The sequence below is a fragment of the Pan paniscus genome, chromosome 12, assembly GCF_029289425.2.
Source record: "Pan paniscus chromosome 12, NHGRI_mPanPan1-v2.0_pri, whole genome shotgun sequence".
In the NCBI taxonomy this organism is placed as follows: Eukaryota; Metazoa; Chordata; class Mammalia; order Primates; family Hominidae; genus Pan; species Pan paniscus.
The window spans coordinates 56155301-56182109 of NC_073261.2; the positions used below are offsets into that span (position 1 = coordinate 56155301).

A 26809-nucleotide genomic window follows, 5' to 3' on the forward strand; every position below is an offset into this window, starting at 1 on the left:
TACAGGCGTGAGCCACCGCTCCCAGCTAATCCTGAAAATTTCTTATAGGCACAAGAGTCAGGTGAGAGTAGACACACAAGAGATGCAGAGATAGTACAGAGTTTTGTTTTTTGCGGGGGAGGGTTTTGCGGAAGAATGGCATGATAACCTTCATCTAGCATCCCTTAATGTATCCATCTTATATAACCGTGGTATAATTATCAAAATTAAGAAATTAACACTATAGGCTTTATTCCAATTTTTCCGCTGATATCCTTTTTATATTCTAGGATCCAATTCAGGAAAATACCACATTGCATTTCGTCATCGTCTCTTTATTCTCCTTCATTCTGTGAGAGGTCTTTCTGACCTTAACACTTTTTTTTTTTTTAGAGGTAAGGTCTCACTCTGTTGCCCAGACTGGAGTGCAGTGGCACAATCATTGTTCACTTCAGCTTCCCAAGTAGCTGGAACTACAGGTGCACACCACCACACCCAGCTAATTTTTTCTTATTTTTTGTAGAGACGGTGCATATCACTATGTTGCCCTAGCTGGTCTCAAACTACTGGTCTCAAGTGAATCTCTCACCTCGGTCTCCCAAAGCACTGGGTTTACCGGTGTGAGCCACCACACCCTACCGACACTTTGGAAGGGTACTATTTCTCCTGTTCTCCAAAATCACCGTGACTTCTTTTTTCTTAACTTACTCTGTTGGTTAGAAGTAAGTCACCGAGGCTAGCTCACACTCAGGAAGAGGAAGATTAAGTTACACTTCCTGGAGGGAGGTGTATCCAAAGAATTCATAGTCATGTAAAACCACTAGTTCATTGGTCAAAACTTTTTTTTTTTTTTTTTTTTTTAAGACAGAGTCTCGCTCTGTTGCCAGGCTGGAGTACAGTGGCATGATCTCGGCTCACTGCAACCTCTGCCTCCCAGGTTCAAGCGATTCTCCTGCGTCGGCCTCCCTAGTAGCTGAAACTACAGGCACACACCACCATGCCCAGCTAATTTTTTGTATTTTTTAGTAGAGACAGGGTTTCACTATGTTGGCCAGGGTGGTCTTGATCTCCTGACCTGTGATCCGCCTCGGTCTCCCAAAGTGCTAGGATTACAGGCGTGAGCCACCGCACCTGTCCCAAAACCAATTTTTAATAAATATTTTAGTGGAGGTACTTTGAGGCTATGCAGATACCCTGTTTCCCCTTTTAAGGTTTCATCAACTAATGTGAGCTTCCATGGGTGGATCTTCCTTTAGAAATTATTACTGTGGTGTTTTAATGGTGAGTTTCTATTTCTCTCATTCTTTCTACATTTATTAATTCTGTAAGAAAAAACTATTTTCCCCTCATCCGGGATCCATTTAAACATTATTGATTGTATTTGGTTGTCAGTGTTTTTTATGTCCTTTTTTTTTGGTGGGGGGGCAGGGAGGGCAGTGTCTTGCTCTGTCACCCTGGCTGGAGTACCGTGGTGTAATATCAGCTCACTACAATGTCCACCTCCCAAGTTCAAGTGATTCTTGTGCCTCCCCTTCCCAGGTAGCTGGGATTACAGGCATGCGCCACCACACCTGGCTGATTTTTGTATTTATTGTAGTAGAGATGAGGTTTCACCATGTTGGCCAGGCTGGTCTCTAACTCCTGGTCTCAAGTGAACTGCCTACCTCGGCCTCCCGAAGTGCTAGGATTTCAGGCTTGAGCCACTGTGCCCAGCTTTCTGTTTCTTTTATTTATTTATATCTTAGAAATGAGGTCTTGCTATGTTCCCAGGCTGGCCTCAAACTCCTGGGTTCAAGGGATCCACCCACCTCAGCCTCTCAAGTAGCTGGGGCTGCCGGCTTGTGCCACCACTCCCTTTTATTCAAGAACAGTCATCTGTTGTTTTTGTTTTAGGACAATAATTTTTTGAAGAGACTGAGTTGTCTTGTAAAATGTCCCACATCTGGATTCGTGGAATTGTTTTATTTGCCTGATATCCTATAAACTTAAATCTAATTTTCAGCTTGGTTAGATTTAGGTTAGACTTTTTTATGTAAATATTTCATAGGTGATACTGTGTAATTCATATTATATATACGCAGTATCTCATTGGTCGTTGCCCATCTATAAAATAATTGAAAATTTTATCACTGGGTCATAGTGGTAACAGCCAAAGCTCTCATTTTTAAGGTAAGGTTTTCCCTTTGCAATTTATTAAGTAATCTATGTGATAACTTTGACACCTTGTGACTATTTCCACACCAACTGTTCATGTAGTAGTTTAAGCATTAATTAAAGATCCTTGCCTGAAACAGTTATTTAATTAGGGTTTACACATTGTTAATTTAATACTATCTTTCTACATTTATTAATTAGCATTCTTCTGTAAAGGAGAACTTTTCTAAACTAGAGCTATTAGATTACACTATTTAGTGGGAGTTCCTACTTAATAGGATAAATGCTTAATTCTGTCTCTTTTTCAGAATAAAGACTTGGTGTAGTAATAACTCCCAATACTGGTAAATTGCTGTTGGGTAAATGTTGCTGTTACTTTCTCTTTTGAGTACCATTATTTTACCTGATCGTTAAATGTCATTTGTTATTAAGACTCAGCATTTCTTCCTTTGCCATCTTAACCTTTTCCAAAGGCTTCGTGTTAAGCACTCAATATGTGTTTGTTGAATGGTAGATGGAAAGAAGAAATTGATTCCACACCTTGTGAGCATGTATGAATATTTACTTTTCTGGGGAGAAAGTCCATACCTTGTATCAAATTTTCTGAAGGGTACCTGAGAGACAAATGAGAAACTACCATTCTGGGGAGACTGCATTCCCTGATTCCAGAACTGATAAACCTCTAACTCTGTAAAATGACTAGAGGTAATCTCATTTCAAAATCTCATTTAAAAACTTATTTATAAACCCTTTATTGGCTGGGCGCAGTGGCTCACGCCTGTAATCCCAACACTTTGGGAGGCCGAGGCAAGCAGATCACAAGGTCAGGAGATCGAGACCATCCTGGCTAACATGGTGAAACCCCATCTCTACTAAAAATACAAAAAACTAGCCAGGCGTGGTGGCGGGTGCCTGTAGTCCCAGCTACTCGGGAGGCTGAGGCAGGAGAATGGCGTGAACCCAGGAGGCGGAGCTTGCAGTGAGCTGAGATCGCGCCACTGCACTTCAGCCTGGGCGACAGAGCAAGACTCCGTCTCTAAATAAATAAATAAATAATAAAACCTTTATTTTCTTTTTAGAGATAGAGTTTTGCTCTGTCACCTGGGATGGAGTGCAGTGGCATAATCATAGCTCACTGCAGCCTCTTAACTCCTGGGTTCAAGTGATCTTCCCACCTCAGCGTCCGAAGTAGCTGGGACCATGCCATGGGACATAGTGCCACCATGTCCGCTAATTTTTTATCTTTATTTTTATTTTTTGTAGAGACGGGGGTCTCGCTGTATTGACTGGGCTGATCTTGAACTCCTTGGCTAAAGTGATCTTTCCACCTTGGCCTCCAAAAGTGCTGGGATTACAGATGTGAGCCACTGCCCCTAGTGTAAACCCTTTAAATGAAGATCATCACAGTCTTATGGTCTTGTAATGCACGATTTATATTTTTATTGATTACCAACTCATAATCTGTGATGTTTCTACTCCCTTTCACCTCTCTTCTACCGATCAGTAATGTTAAATGGAAGGTTTCTCATCCCACTGTAAGCATTCAAAACAACTGATAATTTACCTATAACTTTTCAAAAATGTGTTCATTGCATAACCAAAGTCTACCTAAATTGAACAAATAAGGGAAATAATGTTAATTTAAAAATTGGGGGTACCAGCCTGGCCAATATGGTGAAACCCCGTCTCTACCAAAAATATAAAAAAATTAGCTGGGCATGGTGGCGGGCGCCTGTAGTCCCAGCTACGCAGGTGGCTGAGGCAGGAGAATCACTTGAACCTGGGAGGCGGAGGTTGCAATGAGCCGAGATCGCGCCACTGCACTCCAGCCTGGGCGACAGAGCGAGACTTTGTCCACAAAAAAAAAAAAAAAAAAATTGGGGGAACGTCAATGTTCTTAGTAGTAGTAATACCATAGAAGTAGAAATAATTGCAATGCCTCTTAGGTTTGATGGTATACTTTTTTTTTTTTTAAATTGAGATGGAGTCTCGCTCTGTTGCCCAAGCTGGAGTGCAGTGGCACCATCTCGGCTCACTGCAAGTTCCGCCTCCCAGGTTCACGCCGTTCTCCTGCCTCAGCCTCCCGAGTAGCCGGGACTACAGGCGCCCACCACCACACCCAGCTAATTTTTTATGTTTTTATTAGAGACGAGGTTTCTTCATGTTAGCCAGGATGGTCTTGATCTCCTGACCTCGTGATCCGCCCACCTCGGCCTCCCAAAGTGCTGGGATTACAGGCATGAGCCACTGCGCCCCGCCTTTTTTTTTCTTTTTTAAGACAGTCTTGCTCCGTCACCCAGGCTGGAGTGCAGTGGCACGATCGGGGCTCGTTGCAACCTGTGCCTCCTGGGTTCAAGCAATTCTCATGCCTCAGCCGTCCCCCAGTAGCTGGGATTACAGGCAGGCGCCACCACGCCTGGCTAATTTTTGTGTTTTTAGTAGAGAAGGGGTTTCACTATGTTGGCCAGGCTGGTATCAAACTCCTGCCTCAAGTGATCCACTCTCCTCAGCCTCCCAAAGTGCTGGGATTACAGGTGTGAGCCACCTCGCCCAGCCATTATTGTATAAGATATTTTATATAACTAATGATGATTCATTTGAGTGTTTTTAAAGCTTGTCTTCCTAAGGTAAGCCTGGAAACGTAATAACAAGCAATCAATTTGCAAAACGATGACTAAAACAGACATGCGCATACTAGCTTCCCCTTCACTAGCAAGGTGTAATATATTTTCTTTTTTCTTCTTTGAGACATAGTCTCACTCTGTTGCCCAGGCTGGAGTGCAGTGGTGCAACCTCAGCTAACCCAGCCTCTGCCTCCTGGGTTCAAGTGATTCTCCTGCCTCAGCCTCCCAAGTAGCTGGGTTTACAGATGTGCACCACCATGCCTGGCTAATTTTTGTGTTTTTAGTAGAGACAGGGTTTCACCATGTTTACCAGGCTGGTCTCAACTCCTGGCCTCAGGTGATCTTCCCACCTTGGCTTCCCAAAGTGCTGGGATTACAGGCGTGAGCCACCACACCTAGCTAATATATTTTCAAATAACATACTTTACATCTGTTTTCAAAGAGATTTTGAAGTGTTGGCAAACTTTTTAAAGTTACTCCCAAATATTATAGTTTAAGGCAAAGATCTGCCTATTTCTCAAGTTTAATTTTTAATGAACAACTTTAGAAACCGATGGAGAATAAGCAAATTAAAAATGGTAAATCAAGGGCTGGGCACAATGCCTCATGCCTGTAATCTTTAAGATTACACTTTGGGAGGCCAAGGCGGGCAGATGCTTGAACCCAGGAGTTTGAGACCAGCTCAGCAACATGGTGAAACCCCTTCTCCACAGAAACTGTAAAAAAATTAGCCAGATATGATGGCACACGCCTGTGGTCCCAGCTACTTGGGAGGCTGAAGTGGGAGAATCCCTTGTGCCCAGGAGGTGGAGGTTGTAGTGAGCTGAGATTGCGCCACTACACTCTAGTCTGGGCAACCCAGAAGACCTTGTCTGAAAAAAAAATAAATTGAGGTAAATTGAGCTGGGTGTGGTGGTTCCTCTAGTCCGTTACTCAGGAGACCGAGGCAGTAGGTTTGCTTGAGGCCAGGAGTTTGAGAGCAGCCTGAGCAATATAGCCAGACTATTTCTCTTAAAAAAAAAAAAAAAAAAAAAAAGACCGGGTGCAGTGGCTCACACCTGTAATTTCAGCACTTTGGGAGGCTGAAGCGGGCGGATCACCTGAGGTCAGGAGTTGGAGACCAGCCTGACCAACATGGAGAAACCCCGTCTCTACTAAAAATACAAAATTAGCTGGGTGTGGTCACTCATGCCTGTAATCCCAGCTACTCGGTGAGGCTGAGGCAGGGGAATCACTTGAACCCTGGAGGCGGAGGTTGTGGTGAGCCGAGATCGTGCCATTGCACTCTATCCTGGGCAACAAGAGTGAAACTCTGTCTCAAAAAAAAAAAAAAGGTAAATTGTTTCTCTTTGTGTTTCAGATACGTCGGTAACCTTTCCAGAGATGTGACAGAAGCTCTAATTCTGCAACTCTTTAGCCAGATTGGACCTTGTAAAAACTGCAAAATGATTATGGATGTAAGGGTATTTTACTTAGTTAACTTTATTCTTTTTTTTTTACACATTACTTAAAGCCATTGCTTGGAAGGAATTCTTAGTTTACCATGGTCTAAATATAGTATAAATTATTAGTTTACTGTAGTCTAAATATAGTCTTAGTTTACCATATTCTAAGTTAATAGGGATTTTAGTGAATTTGTAATGAACCTGTTTTGACAGCTGAATTTAATTTGTTTTATTACATGATGGAAGATGACAATAGAACTAGTTATTTCTAGATCAGATGGGAACATATATATGTGGGCTCTTTCAGGTGCATTGAGGCATCAGAAATGTTTATATGTGGTGTCAACTGGTTGGCTAATAAATTCAGCTCTTACAATTAAATTGGAAAACAGGTTTAAAAATAATAGGCATTTGGTACAGTGAAAGTATTTTTAACTTTATTTTTAAAGGTAATCATTCAAGTTTTTCTTGTATTTAGGCAATTCCTATTTATGAGACCTTAATGTATTAAACACACACACACACACACACACACACACACACACACACACACACTCTCTCTCTGAACTCATTCATCTAATTGGTGTTAACCCTGAATCATAATAGGTATAAAAAGACATTTAGGGAACATTTACCCCATTTCCCTGGAGACTTTGTCTCCTGGTGGGGGGGAAAAGACTTTAAATTTTTTTTTGAGACGGAGTTTTGCTCTTGTTGCCCAGGCTGGAATACAATGGTGCGATCTCGGCTCGCTGCAACCTCCGCCTCCCGGGTTCAAGCAATTCTTCTGGCCTAGCCTCCCAAGTAGCTGGGATTACAGGCATGCGCCACCACACCTGGCTAATTTTGTATTTTTGTAGAGATGGGGTTTCTCCATGTTGGTCAGGCTGGTTTAGAACTCCCGACCTCAGGTGATCCACCTGTCTTGGCCTCCCAAAGTGCTGGGATTACAGGTATGAGCCACCGTACCTGGCCTAAATTTTTTAATGGGAAAGGCAATGTTAAAGAGAAATCCTTTTGTCCCATGGTCTCTCCTTTCTGTAAACTTTTGGGTTGTTTGTTTGTTTGTTTGTTTGTTTGTCTGTCTTGAAAGACAGGGTCTTGGTATAGCCATTGCACCCAGCCTGCTATAAACTTTCAGTTTTCTTTTCTCCAGAAAAGACAATCATGTATGTGTGTATGTGTATCTGTTACCTTCTTTCCTGTTGTATTCCAGTTCAACTTTTTTTTACTTGATATTTTTAAAAGTAATTATTTAGCTGGGCACAGTGGCTCACACCTGTAATCCCAGCACTTTGGGAGGCCGAGGCAGGCAGATCATGAGGTCAGGAGTTTGAGACTAGCCTGACCAACATGGCGAAACCCCGTCTCTACTGAAAATACCAAAATTAGCCGGACATGGTGGCAAGTGCCTGTAATCCCAGCTACTCAGGAGGCTAAGGCAGTAGAATCGTTTGAACCCAGGAGGCGAAGGTTGCAGTGAGCCGAGATTGCGCCATTGCACTCCAGCCTGGGCGACAGAGGGAGACTGTCTCAAAAATATATATTTATCCAATTGGCTTTGATTTGTTGTCTTAGATCTTAAAATGTTGTCAGACCTTTGTTCTGATGCTGCAAAATCATCTGCATATTATATAGATGAAATCAACAAAGAGTTATGTTCTTTTATTCTATCACATTTAATATCGGTATGCCTTTGGATAAAGGAGAAAAAATCCATGTACCCATAGAGAAAGACAGGAGGGAAAGATGGGGAAAAATGAAGAGAAATTTAAAACCAGTCTTTCCTTAATCTAGATCTCCTTACCTATCCCAATGGTAGCATTTATGGAAAATTTGCTGCCTGTCAGTTACTTTAATACATTGTCACAAATGCTCAATAGAAACATAAAGAAGGTGTTATTCTCATTTCATGTATGAGGAAATGAGGCAAAGCAAGGCTGTAAACCCTAGTTGATTTATCCAAATATAAATCTTCTCCGTTGGTTTGCCTGCTGCTACTCTCTGTCTGGCTGGTCATATGTTTCCCTGGGGAAAGATCATTAGACAAAACGTTAATGATTGCCTTGGCTACAGGAAAAACACAGGTTACCCTTTGCCACTTTTTATCATTTGTGGATTCTGATCGCTCAAAAGCTTAGATTTTTATTATTCAAATCTAAATTCCAGTCTGTTCACATTCTGAGACTAATATTCACATTTATAAATTTTATGCTCCCTGGACTGATAATATGTATATATGCTTCGATTCTTATTTAAAAAGTTAGTTTTTTCTGCATATATATTAAGTAAAACATATTCTTTTTTATTTATTTACTCTTAAATGCAAGTGACTTTTTCTTTTTTTTTTTTTTTAAGACAGAGTCTCACTCTGTTGCCCAGGCTGGAGTGCAATGGCATGATCTCAGCTCACTGCAAACTCTGCCTCCCAGGTTCAAGCTATTCTCCTGCCTCAGCCTCCTAAGTAGCTGGGATTACAGGCATGCGCCACCACACCTGGCTAGTTTTCGTATTTTTAGTAGAGACAGGGTTTCACCATGTTGGCCAGGTGGTCTCGATCTCCTGATGTCATGATCCGCCCACCCCAGCTTCCCAAAGTGCTGGGATTACAGGCGTGAGCCACCGCACCCAGCCGCAAGTGACTTTTTCTAACTTCATTTCAGTGTTGCCTGTCAGCATTGATCTTGGTAATAGAATTCCCATTGTGTTTTATTAGTTTGAGTTATATAACATTTTTATTCTCTAATTTTTTTAGACAAAATATAGTCCCAATATATTAAACTTTGTCTTGGCCTCATTGCTTTAAAAATTTTTACAAGTCATTGCCAGTGACTCTCAAACTATTAGTTGTTGATGTACACACAGTGACTGATGCCTGTATTCCCAACACTTTGGGAGGCAGAGGCTGGAGGATCACTTGAGCCCAGGAATTTGAGACCAGCCTGGGCAACATAACAAGACCACATCTCTAAAAAAAATTAATTAATTGTACTTGAAATAAAATTGTATATTCCTCTATTTTAGTAGCTTTCTAGTCTTTTGAATTAGTTTTTTATTTTAACAAATCTGTTTAGGAGGCTATGGAAAGAATTTTAAAATGGCCTATAATGTCATTTGATATTTTGCACTGTAGGTGTAAAAATTGGAATTTTTTTCTGCTACTTGAATTTATAATTAAACATCCAGGTTCTGTTTATCACATAGCCTCACCTACCTGGAACACCAGCAGAAAAGGAAAGATTTTTTTTTTTTTTTTGAGACGGAGTCTCGCTATGTGCCCAGACTGGAATCCAGTGGCACAATCTTGGCTCACTGCAACGTCCCCCTCCTGGGTTCAAGCGAATCTCCTGCCTCAGCCTCCCGAGTAGCTGGTATTACAAGCGCACGCTACCACACCCAGCTAATTTTTGTATTTTTAGTAGAGATGAGGTTTCACCATTTTGGCAAGGCTAGTCTCGAGCTCCTGACCTCAGGTGATCCACCTGCCTCATCCTCCCAAAGTGCTGAGATTACAGGCATGAGCTACTGTGCCTGGCCAAGGGAAGATAATTTTTTTTTTTTTTTGAGACAGTTTCACTCTTGTTGCCCAGGCTGGAGTGCAATGGCGCAATCTCGGCTCACCGCAACCTTCGCCTCCAGGGTTCAAGCGATTCTCCTGCCTCAGCCTCCCGAGTAGCTGGGATTACAGGCATGCACCACCACGCCCGGCTAATTTTGTATTTTTAGTAGAGACAGGGTTTCACCATGTTGGTCAGGCTGGTCTCAAACTCCTGACCTCAGGTGATCAGCCCACCTTGGCCTCCCAAAGTGCTGGGATTATAGGTGTGAGCCATCACGCCTGGCTGGGAAGATAATTTTTTTTCTTTTTTCTTTTTTTTTTTTTGAGACAGAGTCTCGCTCTGTCGCCCAGGCTGGAGTGCAGTGGTGCGATCTCGGCTCACTGCACATTGCAAGCTCTGTCTCCTGGGTTCACGCCATTCTCCTGCCTCAGCCTCCCGAGTAGCTGGGACTACAGGCGCCCACCACCAGGCCCGGCTAATTTTTTGTATTTTTAGTAGAGACGGGGTTTCACCGTGCTAGCCAGGATGGTGTCGATCTCCTTACCTCGTGATCCGCCCGCCTCGGCCTCCCAAAGTGCTGGGATTACAGGCGTGAGCCACTGTGCCCAGCAGGAAGATAATTTTTTAAAGGCTTCTGAGAAAGCAAAAAATTGATGTCAGAAAGTTCACATTCTAAAACCTATTCTAAAATTTTACTTACCAGAGAATCTCTTCAGTTTTCAGAGCCTATTTACCTGTATTTTAAAACAGGTTTAAGAAGGTTGGCTAAGATTTTCTGCTACTCAACAAGCTAGTAGCAGCAAGGAGCAATGTACATTTGTAGCAGTAAAAAGTAACTTATAACAGGGAGGGGATAGAAAAATCATAAAAAGCCAAAGTGAGACTTCAGAACTTAGGAGTTCAGTCAAACTTAATCTGTGTAGCTTGAACAAATGGTTATGTGATGATGGGGTGTGTGTAGCTATATATCCAGTTAGGATACCTAGTCATTAATATTAAATTATAGTACTATAGTATAACCTGTTGAAGAAAATAGCTATGTATAAAAGCAGTGTGATTCTAAGTGTTTGCTTTTTTTTTTACTTTTTAATTATTTTAGAGACAGGATCTTGCTGTGTTGCCCAGGCTGGATTCAAACTCCTGGGCTCAAGCATTCCTCCCACCTCAGCCTCCTAAAGTAGCTGGGACTACAGGAGCTCTCCACCAGGCCTGGCTGTTTACTTTTTTTTTTTTTTTTTTTTGAGACGGAGTCTTGCTCTGTAGCCCAGGCTGGAGTGCAATGGTGCAGTCTCGGCTCACTGCAACCTCCACCTCCCGGGTTCAAGCAATTCTCCTGCCTCAGCCTCCCGAGTAGGTGGGATTACAGGAGCCTGCCACCACGCCTGGTTAATTTTTGTATTTTTTTTTAATAGAGACAGGGTTTCACCACGTTGGCCAAGCTGGTCTCAAACTGCTGACCTCATGATCCACCTGCCTTGGCCTCCCAAAGTGCTGGGATTACAGGTGTGAGCCACCTCACCCAGCCTACTTTTTTAAATCTAAAATTTACTTGTGGAATAGACCATTCATTCTCCGTGACGTGATAACTTAGATGTATAAAACTTGGTTTAAGATTTTTTTTTTTTTACATAATTTTAAGGTAATGGGTGAATAAAGCTTAAAATTGGCTTTTGTGTTTCTTCTCCCACAGACAGCTGGAAATGATCCCTATTGTTTTGTGGAGTTTCATGAGCATCGTCATGCAGCTGCAGCATTAGCTGCTATGAATGGACGGAAGATAATGGGTAAGGTAAGCTGTCGTAATTAAAGAAGGTGACTTGCACTGAAAAAATTTAAGTTATATATGATTTTGTTTCCTTTTTAGAAACATTAAACACGTTTGTTTGTTTGTTTGTTTTTTTGAGATGAAATTTTGCCCTTGTTGCCCCATCTGGAGTGCAATGGCGCAGTCTTGGCTCACTGCAACCTCTGCCTCCTGGGTTCAAGTGATTCTCCTGCCTCAGCCTCCCTAGTAGCTGGGATTACAGGAACACACCACCACACCCAGCTAATTTTTCGTATTTTTAGTAGAAATGAGGTTTCACCATGTTAGCCAGACTGGTCTCAAACTCCTGACCTCAGGTGATCTACCTGCCTCGGCCTCCCAAAGTGTTGGGATTATAGATGTGAGCCACCGCGCCTGGCTGAAACATTAAACACTTTATAGCAAAAGGTCAGTTATTGACATATAATATTAAAAAGGTAGGATAAAGCTTTTAGAGGGCAGAGGCTTGTGTTTATATTAGTATTTTCTTTTTTTTTTTTTTTTTTGAGTGGGGTCTTGCTCTGTTGCCCAGGCTGGAGTGCAGTGGCGCGATCTCAGCTCACTGCAAGCTCCGCCTCCCGGGTTCATGCCATTCTCCTGCCTCAGCCTCTGGAGTAGCTGGGACTACAGGTGCCCGCCACCATGCCTGACTAATTTTTTGTATTTTTAGTAGAGACAGGGTTTCACCGTGTTGGCCAGGATGGTCTCAGTCGCCTGACCTCATGATCCGATCTGCCCGTCTTGGCCTCCCAAAGTGCTGGGATTACAGGTGTGAGCCACCGTCCCCAGCTTTTTTTTTTTTTTTTTTTTTTTTTTTGAGATGGAATCTTGCTTTGTCACCCAGGCTGGAGTGCAGTGGCACTATCTTAGCTCACTGCAACCTCTGCCTCATGGGTTCAAGCAATTCTTCTGCTTCAGCCTCCTGGGTAGCTGGGATGACAGGCACCCACCATCATGCCCAGCTAATTTTTGTATTTTTGTAGAGACAGGGTTTCACTCTGATGGCCAGGCTGGTCTTGAACTCCTGACCTCAGGTGATCTGCCTGTCTTGGCCTCCGAAAGTGCTGAGATTACAGACGTCAGCCAGCAGCCTATGTTAGTATTTTCCATGGTGGATTGTACATGGTAAATACCAAAATATTTGCTGAATTACTCAAGCTTGGATGCTAATGGAAAAGAATGAAAGGAAAAAAATAATATGGGTACTTTAGGTAGGAAAGGTTAATTGAATGATAACAGACACATAAAGATTAGGATTTGTCAACATTATTTGCCTAAATGTAGGTCAGAAGATTAAGTATTGAAACTTGACCAGAGCTGGTATCTCCTTCAGTGTTTCATCTTAAACAGATATCTTCCTATGTGTTTATAGATGCAAATGTGATTTTGGGCTTTATTTTTGTGAAGTATAAATGTAGAAATTTTTTTTTTTTAGGAAGTCAAAGTGAATTGGGCAACAACCCCTAGCAGTCAAAAGAAAGATACAAGCAGTAAGTATATTTTATGCTCTTTGAACATTTGTTTTTATTGTACCCAGTAGTTTTATTGTAAAGCCTATAAACATCATACATGTTTGCAGTAATGTTTTGATCGTTATCCTAAGATATGATTGAATGTGTTTGTGTTAATAAATTTAAGAACAAATCTAATCTTTGTCATCAGGTAGTACCGTTGTCAGCACACAGCGTTCACAAGGTAATTGTATCTTCTTAAACATAAAATGAAATCTCTTGAAAGGGTATTCACTAACCACCTGAAGTTTTTTTGTTTGATATTTGGGGGAGGGGGGCGGGAGGAGATATTATTTCTATTTGTCTCTCTAGCAATACTTTTCTCCCTTCTCAGTGTTGACCAAGTATAAGTTGTCCACTACTTTGGTGCTAGTTCAAGCTTTCTGACCCGTTTGGTAGCAGCTGATGCCTTAGAACTACTTTCACCAACTAAGGGGCAAAATACCCTCCTTTCTTGAGGTCACCATCTGGGCTTCATACCCAGATCTTCCAAATGCTTGAGTTGCTCCTCAAATTTTGTTTCCCAAAGAGCAATCCAAAATGTTGTTTAAGGCCTGTCAAATATGGGTAACTTTTCTTTCCAAATATGCTTTGTCAAATTGATGTATGTGTCCATTTTAAAGTGTTGGTCCAACAATTTTGCATCTTTAAAGTGTTTCTTTTTTTGATAATTGTCTTTTTTAAAAACTTCAGATATGGGATGGTTATTTCTCTCCAATGCTTTTTTAATGGTTCTGATATAAAGTGAAGGGATTACTGTTTTCATTCTGTTGCCTTCAGTCTTAGTTCACTTGCACATGGATTCACATAAACTGAATGGTGTAATGTCTGGGCAACCAAAACTGTTGGCTTTTGAGAAAACTGTCAAATACTTTAACATCAAACTGTTGCAATGCAAGGTATTTCTTTGATTGTTCTTCACAAAATATGGTTAAACCAAGTATATATCATGTAGCTAGCTTCAGTAAATTGTGTTAACTGAGGCAAATCTAGTCTACATAATTCACAGTACCACTATTTTATTTTAATTTGTAAAGCCTTAATATAGTGGTAAACTGAATAAAAGTAAATAATTATTATTAGAATGGTAACTAAGTCATTAAATCTTTTTGCAGAACTGAAACTTGTATGTTATTAGTTTATTTTCTTAGACCAGTGTAATAATTGACTGTAAATAGAAATATAAATGTCACTTTACAGTTAGATGTATCACAGTCGTTTCAGGAGAATTTTTCCTATGTTGTTACCTTGATTCATTGTTTAAAATTGGTAGGATTTGTATAGATATAGGATAGTGTTTTATTTATACTTTATCATAAGCCATAATCATTTTAAGAATACTTTATTGGATAGATTTTAGTACTTTTTAAATTCTAAAGTTCTATTTTTCTTTTCACTTCCCCTTCCTTCCCCTTATAAGATCATTTCCATGTCTTTGTTGGTGATCTCAGCCCAGAAATTACAACTGAAGATATAAAAGCTGCTTTTGCACCATTTGGAAGAATATCGTAAGTAACAGAAGATAAATAAAATCCTTTTAATTAGAAACAATTATATGTAGACATAACTTGAAAATAATTCTGTTGTGAATTTTGTACATTGATTTTATAACTTGAATATAATGTATTACATTGTTTAGAGATCATTCAAGAAGTTAACAGCAAAAGATTGTTTTCCCATTGATGAATAAACCTTTGGTTTTCAATTATCTTAAAATCCTTTTTCAATTAGCATAGCTCTTAAGAGACAAATTTGCCATTGTACATGTTATACTTTCTTATATAGGTATCAAGCTAGCTTGGTGACAATCTTTAGTAAAATTGTGCTGTAACTAAGGAATTTAGATCTGTTGGGTACTTCTATGATACCATGCATTTTGTGTTAATATATTTTAACAAAAAGAAACCTTAACAATTCAACTTAAAAAGCAGTTATTGAATATTATTTTCTAGATATTTACACCCTTTTAAAAAAACTGCTAACAATAATAGTGCCTTAATAATATTTTATGAAGCACTGCCTTGCTTGCACTTGTCATTTGTCATACATTTTAGGCCCTTATGAATAAATACCTTACTTGAGATAGCATTCATCATAGAAGAACTTTAAAATTTTGAAAAGCATGCCATATTAGAGTAAGAATAACAAGTTGTTTACAGTACTTTCTGTAGAGTAATTAGCTTAGAAAACTTAAGGGTTTCCGCTTTCTCTGTTATTTTTCCACCTAGAAGAGTAGTAAAAAGGAAGTGCTAGCTGTGGTTTGGTTTGAACAGACCAACAGCAGAGATGAGATGAGAAGACTGGAAAGTAAATGCCAGTAGTATTGGTGAATTTTAGGAGCTTTCGTTTGAAGAGTTATCGTTCCTTGATTAGGGGGTGTGACCAAGGAATTACCAACTTTAAAGGTGGTCACAGAATTAGGGCTTATAAATGGACTTCTTTCAGATGACATTTTTCTTTGTGAGACCTGATCAGGAAAATAAGTACAGCTTTCATTTCTTGATTGTCCCTCTTAATAATATCTTAGAGTTTCAATAATAATTAGCTTGCTTTCGAATATCTGGACTTAGACAGTCTTAGCCTTTGGCCTCTCAAGGGCTCTAAATCTCTATGCACAATTTTGTGTTTTCATTTTGGTGTGGAAAATCTTTGTAAATTTTATCCTGTTGTCAGAGTAGTCATAGAACCATAAAAGGATAAAGAAGCCTGATCTAGATCTTTGCTGCTGCTTCTCCAGAGAATCTTTTAAGAGAGAAATAAATGAGTTGAATATTTTTCAAGACTAACATTTTCTGAAAGTTTAAGAAGAAAAAATTTTCTAACATTGTGAACAGATTAAGTAGCTATTTTATTAAATGCTTTGATTTTAATTGAGGTAGTTTTTTTGAAAACACGGGAATTTTAGTTTGGAATTAGGCAAAGATTATTTAACAGTTGGTGAGTTTAAGTTAAGTGACCTTCAGATTTTAGCAATTTCATGATTTACAAATCATGGGTTATATTTTTTTCTCTTAAATATATTTCTGTGTCATATTTTTAGTCTGTAGCATGATTATTGGTGTATACTTTTTTTCTTGGTAAGACCTTTAAGTTTTATGATTTTCAATTGAGATAATTTATAATGTTTGAGTTTTAGGCTATATAAGGAATTAGCTTTCCTGCATTTAAAGGAATCATTTGGCAGTCAGTAGCATATTTTCCTGATTTTTTTGTTGTTGTTAAAGGAGATAAGTTGATAACTGTATGTTGAAGAGTTCTCATGATATTCTCTAAAAAGTGCAAATATCAGTGTTTGATTTATAGATGTGTAATAAACAGTGGTCTGTAAAAGCATGTAGTATAAAAAAATGGCATTTTCCCTTATATACAGCCTATAAACTCTTCCTATTCCTTGAGTTTAGGGTAGACTAACAAAGTACAGCGTAGAAGAGAGTCAGCTACCAGATTAAATGCATGCGTACCATACAGATAATTTATTAAGTATTTTTGCATATTGAACATTGACTTACATTAATTTTCCCTTTTCACCACCACGTCTTTGTCATTTTGACCCTGAACACTTAATAAATCACTCAGATTGATCTAAAATATGCTTATGTATACTTTAATAGAAAATTACATTGCATGGCTTTCTGACTTGGGTTTTTGTTATAAAAGTGCCTGTTTTGTTCATGTGTCCTGAGAGAGCAAGCATTGTGACATACCTGACTAACTTAAAAGCAGATTGCCTGTGAAGCACAATTTGAGTCCAATTTTTTGAGGTATGGAGTTTTAGCTATCATGGCTGGGTTTTTACTCAATCTCAAATAATAGGGCTCTGGTTATTTTGCAGAGTGTCTCTGAAGAATGGACAGAATTGCCCTGGCTAACTACAAGCTACGGTTCACAGTGGATAAATGTTGGCGTGCTTTTTTACTTTCTGACTTTTTAAAATTTTGCTTTTATATCTTGTAGTTCCAATCAATTTTATATGAATGCTATTATAAAATTCAGTGTAAAATCTTTTCTTGTCTAGCTTAAAACTTGTGTGTGTCTAGTATTTTTCTTCAATGATTTAACATTTCTGAAAATGTCAAGTTCTCAAAATTTAGACAAAAAGGGGGGTATAAATTGATCTGAAAAAATTAAATAGTTTAATTAGTTTAGGGAATATACAACTTTTTCATTCTTTTGGTTTCCAGTTTTCTATTTTTTTTTAATGATTAGGTAGAATATAGTGTCAAATAAGTTATAAATTGCATGGTTAAAGAAAGCCATTCATCTAATGTCCTGTGAACTTTATAAGTGGTTAAGTAGTTCATGTGAGTAGCTGCTTTCACCATGCTTAATATTTAAAAGTTTAAAAAGTTTTTTGAAGAGAGAGGCAATTTCTGTACAATATAAATATACATATATACTTAAGTTATTGATTTGCATGTCTATAAAATTAAGCCTCATTTCCTAATACATGATAAATTTTGTAGAATAAAAGGCGAATTTGCATTAAAGGTTCACTTTAATGAAGGTGAAACATGAGAATGAGTTGTGTGTGAAATTCTTACTTGATATCCAGAGGATAGTTTGCAAACCTAAACTTCTGATTGTTTCTGATTTCAGAGATGCCCGAGTGGTAAAAGACATGGCAACAGGAAAGTCTAAGGGATATGGCTTTGTCTCCTTTTTCAACAAATGGGTGAGCTCAATGAGAAGTGCATGGATAATGCTTAAAGAGTAAAGAATGGAAACACTCCGTTTTAATTACTAATCTTTTTTTCGTCTGCTGTTTATTTTACTGATGATTAAAATAAACCCTCACTAGAAGATATCTTCTTCTGTTTTGTCTGTTTAACATTTATTGGCACCTGAGGCATGCAGAGTACTGATAAGATGTTTTCAGAATGTAGAAAGTAAAGTTGTTTAAATTATCAGCCAAAGGTAGATGTTGAAAATCTCATTTATGGATTTAATTCATTATCTCCCTAGTTTATATTCCCATGGTAGTTTAAAAGTAGCTAATAAAATACTGTGAGGAGGCCAGACGCAGTGGCTCACACCTGTAATCCCAACACTTTGGGAGGCCGAGGTGGGTGGATCACCTGAGGTCAGGACTTTGAGAACAGCCAGGTCAACCTGGTGAAACCCTGTTTCTACTAAAAATACAAAAATTATCCGGGCGTGGTGGCAGGCGCCTGTAGTCGCAGCTACTCGGGAAGCTGAGGCAGGAGGATCACTTGAACCCAGGAGGCACAGGTTGCAGTGAGCTGAGATCATGCCACAGCACAGCCTGGGCAACAGAGTGAGACCCTGTCTCAAAAAATAAATAAATAAAACAAAATACTGTGATGGATAGGAACTTTTTAAAAAATTATATATTACCCAGGCACAGTGGTTTATGCCTATAACCTCAGCACTTTGGGAGGCTGAGAAGTTTGAGATAAATACTGGCAATATAGTGGGACCCTATCTCTACAAAATATATATTTTTTTATTTTACTTTTTTAAAAATTTTTTTTTTTTTTCCGGGAATTCCGAAAATTCAGCCGAGCCCAGTGGCTCACGCCTGTAATCCCAGCACTTTGGGAGGCCAAGGTGGGCGGATCACTTGAGGTCAGGAGTTCAAGACCAACCTGGACAACATGGCAAAACCCCATCTCTACAAAAAATTAGCCAGGCATGGCGAGACATGCCTGTAGTCCCAGCTACTTGCGGGGCTGAGGCGGGAGGATCACTTAAATCCAGGAGGCCAAAGCTGCAGTGAGTCATGATCAAGCCACTGTACTCCAGCCTGGGTGACAAAGTGAGGCCCTGTCTCAAGAAAAAAAAAGTTGAAAGTTGTAAAGTACATTGAGAGGTGAAAACAATACAAGCTCAGTCATGTACATGTCCCATCTACCAAAGATTTTTTTTTTTCCTGTAAGATGAGAAAATAAAAATTAAGAGAATTTATTTGGTTCTGAAAACTTTACTATTAAGCATAGCATAATGTTTTAGAAAGGTAGAAAAATACCTTCTATAATGGATTGATAGCTGTGATTAATTTGAGTTCCTTAGAGGATTGATTCATAGGTTTTAGGATGTTTTAGTGCAAGTTAGGGAAATAAATTGGCGGTTTGATGGGCTAGGAACTCATTTTTCACATTTTCGAGATTGTGGACTATAGGGTTCTGCTATATAAAAATCACTGTTGAATGTGTATTTAGTATGAACTAGAGTTAAATAGCAAAGGATGTCTATTGATAACCTGTGTATGGCCTCTGGAGTTAGCCAGAGATGTGTACAAATTCTGACAACCATTATAAAACAGATGTAACTTTGAGTAAATAATATAATCTTTTTTTTTTTTTTGAGACGGAGTTTCGCTCTGTTGCCCAGGCTGGAGTGCAATGGCGCGATTTCGACTCACTGCAACCTCCATCTCCTGGGTTCAAGCAATTCTTCTGCCTCAGCCTCGCAAGTAGCTGGGATTACAGGTGCTGCCACCATGCACGGCTAAATTTTTGTATTTTTAGTAGAGACAGGATTTCACTATGTTGGCCAGGCTGGTCTCAAACTGCTGACATTGTGATCCGCCTGCCTCGGCCTCCCAGAGTGCTGGGGTTACAGGCGTGAGCCACCGCGCCCGGCAGTAAATAATATAATCTTCTATCAAATCTTCTATAAATTTAAATCTATAAATTTCAACTTATGTAAAATTTGTGATACGTGCTTGGCTCTGTTACGCAGTGCTACAGCCCTGATTGCAATTACCCCCAGCCTCTCTTCCTATGTTCTGCATGCTAGGAAGACCACAATACTGATTGAGCTTAGCTTCTCTGCCTACCCCAAAATAACTGAATGTTGCTGGAAAAAAACTGAGTTCAGGTGGTTTTGCTTTTAATTTAATGGTCACACACTTTAGGTGAGTACAGAGTACTGTCTTGGCAAACATGTGTTTCTCATCTTTCAACCACCAAACTTACATAAAATTCATCCACCTTCCCATTCTTCCTATTATAGTACAGGAAAGGTCCTTCCTGTCAAAGGCAAAATCACTTATGATTGTGTCCCCATCTCTCTTGCCTTTTCGTGTCCCCATCTCTCTTGCCTTTTCAAGGACTTTGAGCCTATGCTGCCACTGCTTCATTGTTTTTGTTTGTTTGTTTTGTTTTGTTTTGTTTTAACAGCAGCTTTATTGAGATATAATTCAAGTATACAGTGTGGCCGGGCACAGTGGCTCACACCTGTAATCCCAGCACTTTGGGAGACTAAGGCAGGCAGATTACTTGAGCCTAGGAATTTGAGAGCAGCCTGGGCAAAATGGCAAAACCCCTTCTCTACAAAAAATGAGCCAGGCATGGTGGCACACACCTGTAGTCCCAGTTACTTGAGAGGCAGAGGTGGGGGAATCACCTGAGCCCAGGAAGTTGAGGATCCAGTGAGCTGAGATTGCACCACTGCACTCCAGCCTGGACGACAGAGACCCTGTCTCAAAAAAAAAAAATTTTTTTTTAAAAGTATACAATTCAGTGGTTTCTAGGTAATTCACAGAATTGTGCAACTATTACCAAAATAAATTTTAGAATATTTTTACCACCCCAAAAAGAAGCTACATGACTCATTAGCAGTCACTATCCTCCTTTCATGCCCCTCCTGCCAGCCCTGAACAATTGTCAATCTACTTTCTGTCTCTGTAGATTTCCCTGTTCTCAACATTTCCTATAAATGGAATCATAATGTGCTGTTCTTGTTATTACTGCTATTCTGTGTCATCACTCTATTCCTTCTCTACTGGATCATTCTCATCAACCTAGGATCTCTCTTTTTTTTTGGAGAGAGGGTCTCACTCTGTCACTCAGGCTGGAGTGCAGTGGTGTGACTTAGCTCACTGCAGCCTCGAACTCCTGGGCTCAATCCATCCTCCTGCCTCAGCCTCCAGAGTAGCTGGGACCACAGGTGTACACCACCATGCCCACCTAATTTTTTTTTAAAAAAAGGCCAGGCACAGTGGCTCACACTTGTAATCCCAGCACTTTGGGTGGCCGAGGCAAGCAGATCATGAGGTCAGAAGTTCGAGACCAGCCTGACCAACATGGTGAAACCCCGTCTCTACTAAAAATAGAAAAATTAGCCAGGCATGGTGGCACACGCCTGTAATCCCGGCTACTCAGGAGGCTGAGGCAGGAGAATCGCTTGAACCCGGGAGGCAGAGGTTGCAGTGAGCTGAGATTACGCCACTGCACTCCAGCCTGGGCGACAGAGTGAGACTCCGTCTCAAAAATATATATATATTTTTTTTGTAGGAACAATCTCACTTTGTTGCCCAGGCTGGCCTCGAACTCCTGGCTTCAACCAGTCCGCCCGCCTTGGCCTCCCAAAGTGGTGGGGTTATAGGCATGAGGCACCGTTCCTGGCCATCTAGTATCTCTTAATCAAAACCACTGTTTATCCTCACATCCCTTCCCTAACTGTATCCCCATTTCTTGGCTATAATTCTCAAGAGTTGTTTGCATATGCTTCTACTTTATCTCCCATTCACAACCACCAACATAGATACATCTCTGTTTTTTTTTTTCCACTTTTTTGAGTGAGTAGTTTTATTTTTTTCCTGAGGAGCTGTATCAAAGTATCATAAACTGGATGGCTTAGAGCAACAAAAATTTATTTTCTCAATGTTTTGGAGGCGTGAAATTCACAATCAAGGTGTCAGCATGTCCATGCTCTTTTGAAGGCTCTGTAGAAGAATCCTTTGTTGCTTCTTCCAAGCTTCTGGTGGTTGCTGGTAATTCTTGGCATTCATTGGCTTGTAGCTGTATAACTCCAATCTCTGCCTTCATCTTCACATGACCATCTTCTCTCTTTGTGTATCCATATAATCATCATCTTTTTTTTTCGAGACAGGGCCTCACTCTGTCACCCAGGCTGGAGTGTGGTGGCACAATCACAACTCACTGCAGCCTTGACCTCCCAGGCTTAGGTGATCTTTCCATCACAACCTCCTAAGTAGCTGGGACTACAGGTGTTGCAACACCATGCCCAGCTAATTTTTCTATTTTTTGTAGAGACAGGATTTTGTCAGGTTGTCCAGGCTGGTCTCGAACTCCTGGGCTCAAGTGATCCACCTGCCTCAGCCTCCCAAGTGCTGGGATTATAGGTGTGAGCCACCGTGCCCAGTCTGATCTTTACTTCTTATAAGGACTTGAGTCATTGGATTTGGGGCCCACCTTAATCCAGTATAACCTCATCTTAATTACTTCTGCAAAGACCCTGTTTCCAAATAAGGCCATATCTCACAGATACCAGGGTATAGGACTTCATATCGTTTTGAGGGACACAATTCAACACATAACATTAGTTAAGCATCTCATGGAGTTCGGACTGGTTGGGGTGATAATATTTGTTTCTTTTTAAGAATGTGCATTTCCTGCCAGGCACAGTGGCTCATTCCTGTAATAACAGAACTTTGGGAGGCCAAGGCAGGAGGAGGACTGCTTGAGCCCAGGAGTTAGAGACCAGCCTGGGCAACAGCAAGACCCTGTCTCCATTAAGAAAAAAAAAAAAAAAGCCTGGCGACCTAGTCTGTGGTCCCCAAATCCCTCCCATTGCCTGTTGCAACCAGTAAAGGCTGTTCCTACCATAGTAAAAAAATAAAAATAATAAAAAAAACAGCCAACCTTGTTGGTGCATGCTTATAGTCCTAGCTACTAGGAGGCTGAGGTGGGAGTATCACTTGAGCCCAAGGAGTTCAAGGCTACAGTAAGCTATGATCATGCCTGGATGACAGAATAAGACCCTATTTAATTTTTTTTTTTAAGCATTTCATTTTCATATTTCAAGAAAGGCCTTGAATTTGCCTGTTCCTTCAGTAGTAGATTAAGCTTACCTTTGATGTGTGCACACAAAAGTTACACTCCATTTACTTTTTAGTCTACTCTAAGCTGGTTTTACTCTCACTTTGTACCAATGCTACTCTATTTTCAAGGTCACCTCTTAACCTCTGTTTTCTTGGCTCCCTGGACCATACACTTTTGTGGCTTTCTTCCTTCATCACTGGCTACTCCTCCCTAGTCACCTTAGCTAGTGATTATTCCTTTACCCATTTTTCAAGTTTTGCTGTTTTTCAGGGCTCTGTCCTAGGCTCTTTCTCTAGTCTGCATGAATTTTGTATCTTCAGTCTACTTCTCTGTGTTCCACATTTATTAACAAATGGTCTTCATTTATATGTCTCACAGGCATCTCAAAGTTTTTTCTTAATGGAGCTTTTTGTTTCTTCCTTAGACCTGTTCCCCTTTTCTTTCCTGGTCTTTCTCCGCATTTCAATAAATGCTGTCTTTCCAATTTCTCTAGAGGAACCTAAGAGTTATCTTTTCTCTCCTTTTGCTTGTGGTGTCCCCTCCAGCCCCCATTATTTTGGCCTTGAGTTTAAGTTACATTCACTGCTACTACAATGCTCCTGGCCACCAACACTTTTTAAAAATCTAGAATATTGCACAAGTTTCATAAAGTATCTTTATCCCCTTACTACCCATTATCCTAAGCCATTCTCCTCTTAGCACTAAGAATGGCCTTCTTGCCGGGTGCGGTGGCTCACGCCTGTAATCCCAGCACTTTGGGAAGCCGAGGCAGGCGGATCACGAGGTCAGGAGATGGAGACCATCCTGTCTAACATGGTGAAACCCTGTCTCTACTAAAAAATACAAAAAAAATTAGCCGGGCTTGGTGGCTGGCACCTGTACAGGAGAATGGTGGGAACCCAGGAGGCGGAGCTTGCAGTGAGCCAAGAACGCGCCACTGCACTCCAGCCTGGGAGACAGAGCAAGACTCCATCTCGAAAAAAAGAATGGCCTTCTTAAAACACAGGTCATGATGATTCCTTGCTTAAAATCTTTCAGTTTCATTCTCTGACATTCTTTTTGCTCGCTGGATTCCACTGAAACTAGTCTTTCACATGCTGCTTTCAGATGCATACCAAACTTTTGTGCCTTAACACACTTTGCAATACTTTTCTCTCCCCTGGGGCTTTCTTCCTCATTGTTTTGACTTGGCTATCTCCTATTGCTGTCAGGCTTAGTTTAAATGTCATTTCAGAGAGACCTTTCTTATTCATCCTGTCTGTGGTAGATCCTTGTGCCCATATTCTCTATCTCAGCCTTTTGTTTCTGTCATAGGTCTTACCACAATTTGTAATTGCTTTATTTGTTCCCCACAAAAGAATGTAAGAGACCATGTATGCTTGTTTACCAGTGTGTCCCTAGCTCTTAACCGCATGCCTGGAACATAACTGTTCAATATTTATTTGTTGGATGAATGAGAAACCAAATATTGTTAACAAGCTTGTTAGATTGTTTAAAGTAAGATTTTCTTCTATAGTAGTCTGAGTTGCATGAACTTTATGATATCTACCTCATTAGGGCTGTTGGGCTCAGGACCTTTTCAGATGATTAATGTTCCCAAAATTTAATATTCAAATAAGAGAAAAACAATACAAAAGCACCATTGGGTTGAGCATGGTAGCTCATGCCTGTAATCGTAGCACTTTGGGAAGCTGAGGTGGACAGATCACTTGAGGTCAGAAGTTTGAGACCAGGGCCGGGCACAGTGGCTCACGCCTGTAATCCCAGCACTTTGAGAGGCCGAGTTGGGAGGATCACGAGGTCAGGAGATTGAGACCATCCTGGCTAACATGGCGAAACCCTGTCTCTACTGAAAATACAAAAAATGAGCCAGGCGTGGTGGCAGGTGCCTGTAGTCCCAGCTACTTGGGAGGCCGAGGCAGGAGAATGGCATGAACCTGGGAGGCAGAGCTTGCAGTGAGCCGAGATCACGCCACTGCACTCCAGCCTGGGCCACAGAGCGGGACTTAAAAAAAAAAAAAGAAGTTCGAGACCAGCCTGGCCAATATGGCGAAACCCCATCTCTACTACAAATACAAAAATTAGCCAGGCATGGTGGCGGATGCCTGTAATCCCAGCTACTCAGGAGGCTGAGGCAGGAGAATCGCTTGAACCCAGTTGGCAGAGGTTGCAGTGACCCAATATCACACCACTGCACTCCATCCTGGGTGACAGAATGAGACTCTATCTGAAAAAATAAATAAAATAAAAAATTTAAAAATATAAAAAGCACCATTGCATTTTAGGAAAGCTATCATATGTTGTGTATTTCATAGAGCATTTTCACTTAAACATTTGTGAAAAGCACCAAGTTTTCTCTACTGCCAAGAGTTGTTTAACATCAACTAATAGTGACTTCTTTATTGTTTCTAATGTTGTACGGAACAGGATGCTGAAAACGCCATTCAACAGATGGGTGGCCAGTGGCTTGGTGGAAGACAAATCAGAACTAACTGGGCAACCCGAAAGCCTCCCGCTCCAAAGAGTACATATGAGTGTAGGTGTATTGGAGAAGAAAAGGAAATGTGGAATTTTGGAGAAAAATACGCTAGATTTTAAATGTTAGAGCTGTTCCCGGAGACTTATTGCAGAAATAGATGAGAAGCAAATCAAGACTACTATTCAAAAATGTACTTAGTTTTCATTTTTGTAATTATAAATAATATTATTTCTAATGTCAAGTCTCCTATTAAATAGAAAATACTGGGTAATTTTTTAGACATTCGTGGGGGAGGTTTAATTCTGAACTGAAGTATAATATGTGTAATATAAGCCTTTTGATCAAGGTTAATGTTACCTTTACAGTAGTGTAGTGAATGCTACTTTTGTCTTTCTGCACATTTTATTTGATGAATTAAAGACATAAACCTTTTCTCTCACCAGCAAATACCAAACAGCTGTCATATGATGAGGTTGTCAATCAGTCTAGTCCAAGCAACTGTACTGTATACTGTGGAGGTGTTACTTCTGGGCTAACAGGTATGGGAGCCTTCCCTGTGTGGCATTAATTTTTAAAGTGCAAAGCTTAATATTTGTAGGATTTTTATATAACTTAGTGTGATTTGTTTGTTTTGGTTTTTTGTCTAACAGAACAACTAATGCGTCAGACTTTTTCACCATTTGGACAAATAATGGAAATTCGAGTCTTTCCAGATAAAGGATATTCATTTGTTCGGTAGGGATGGTTTTTTAAAAAAACTTTTTTCTTGGTAATGTAACTGGAAAACCAGAAAATAAAAATAAAAAACGTTTTCCTCCAAAATATTTTTTGAACATTTACCTCATTTTCTTAAAAATTTACCTTGGTTATAAAGAAGTTGAAATTTTGGCCGGGTGCGGTGGCTCACGCCTGTATTCCCAGCACTTTGGGAGGCCGAGACGGGTGGATCACCGTCATGAGTTTGAGACCAGCCTGGTCAACATAGTGAAACCCCGTCTCTACTAAAAATACAAAAATATAAAAATTAGCCTGCATGGCGGCACATGCCTGTAATCACAGCTACTCGGGAGGCTGAGGCAGGAGAATCACTTGAACCCAGGAGGTGGAGGTTGCAGTAAGCCAAGATCACAATCACTGCACTCCAGCATGGGCAACAGAGCCAGACACCGTCTCAAAAAAAAAAAAACTGAAATTTCTCTAGCATCTAGCGTATTTGCCTCTGTGATTTTATAGCTCCCTCCCTAACACAAGGCCAGTGAAACACACATTCTCTGTTAACACAAGTTTCCCCAGAACTACAAGATCTTTGAAAAAAATAGCAAAGAAAATATGCCATGTTACGCAAACTGTTTTACCTCAGACTCACCTTGATTTTTAAAAATAGGTTTTATTCATAAATATTTAAAAGAATTTGTATTGGTGATTCTTAATATTGTTTTCAATA

At 40.1% G+C, this 26809-nt stretch overlaps 1 protein-coding gene across 21 annotated transcripts in view; it reads left to right on the forward strand.

Annotated features, from left to right (window-relative positions):
- TIA1 (TIA1 cytotoxic granule associated RNA binding protein) overlaps positions 1-26809 on the forward strand; it is a 40448-nt gene that overhangs the window by 7615 nt on the left and 6024 nt on the right. For 3 of the 21 annotated variants that reach the window (XR_010109258.1, XM_008956349.6, XM_008956350.6), the window contains exons 2-10: positions 6118-6220; positions 11453-11551; positions 13002-13056; positions 13229-13261; positions 14498-14585; positions 17674-17749; positions 25314-25422; positions 25809-25904; positions 26016-26100. Coding sequence is in view for 17 of the 21 variants with exons in the window: in XM_008956349.6 (XP_008954597.1) it covers positions 6118-6220; positions 11453-11551; positions 13002-13056; positions 13229-13261; positions 14498-14585; positions 17674-17749; positions 25314-25422; positions 25809-25904; positions 26016-26100 (744 nt within the window). In the remaining 4 variants the exon portion in view is untranslated. Of the gene's footprint in view, positions 1-1190; positions 1261-6117; positions 6221-11452; positions 11552-13001; positions 13057-13228; positions 14586-16909; positions 17872-25313; positions 25556-25808; positions 25905-26015; positions 26101-26809 lie in introns of those variants that run through there. The other 18 variants (XM_003830938.7, XM_008956351.6, XM_003830939.7 and 15 more) reach the window with 16 other exon arrangements.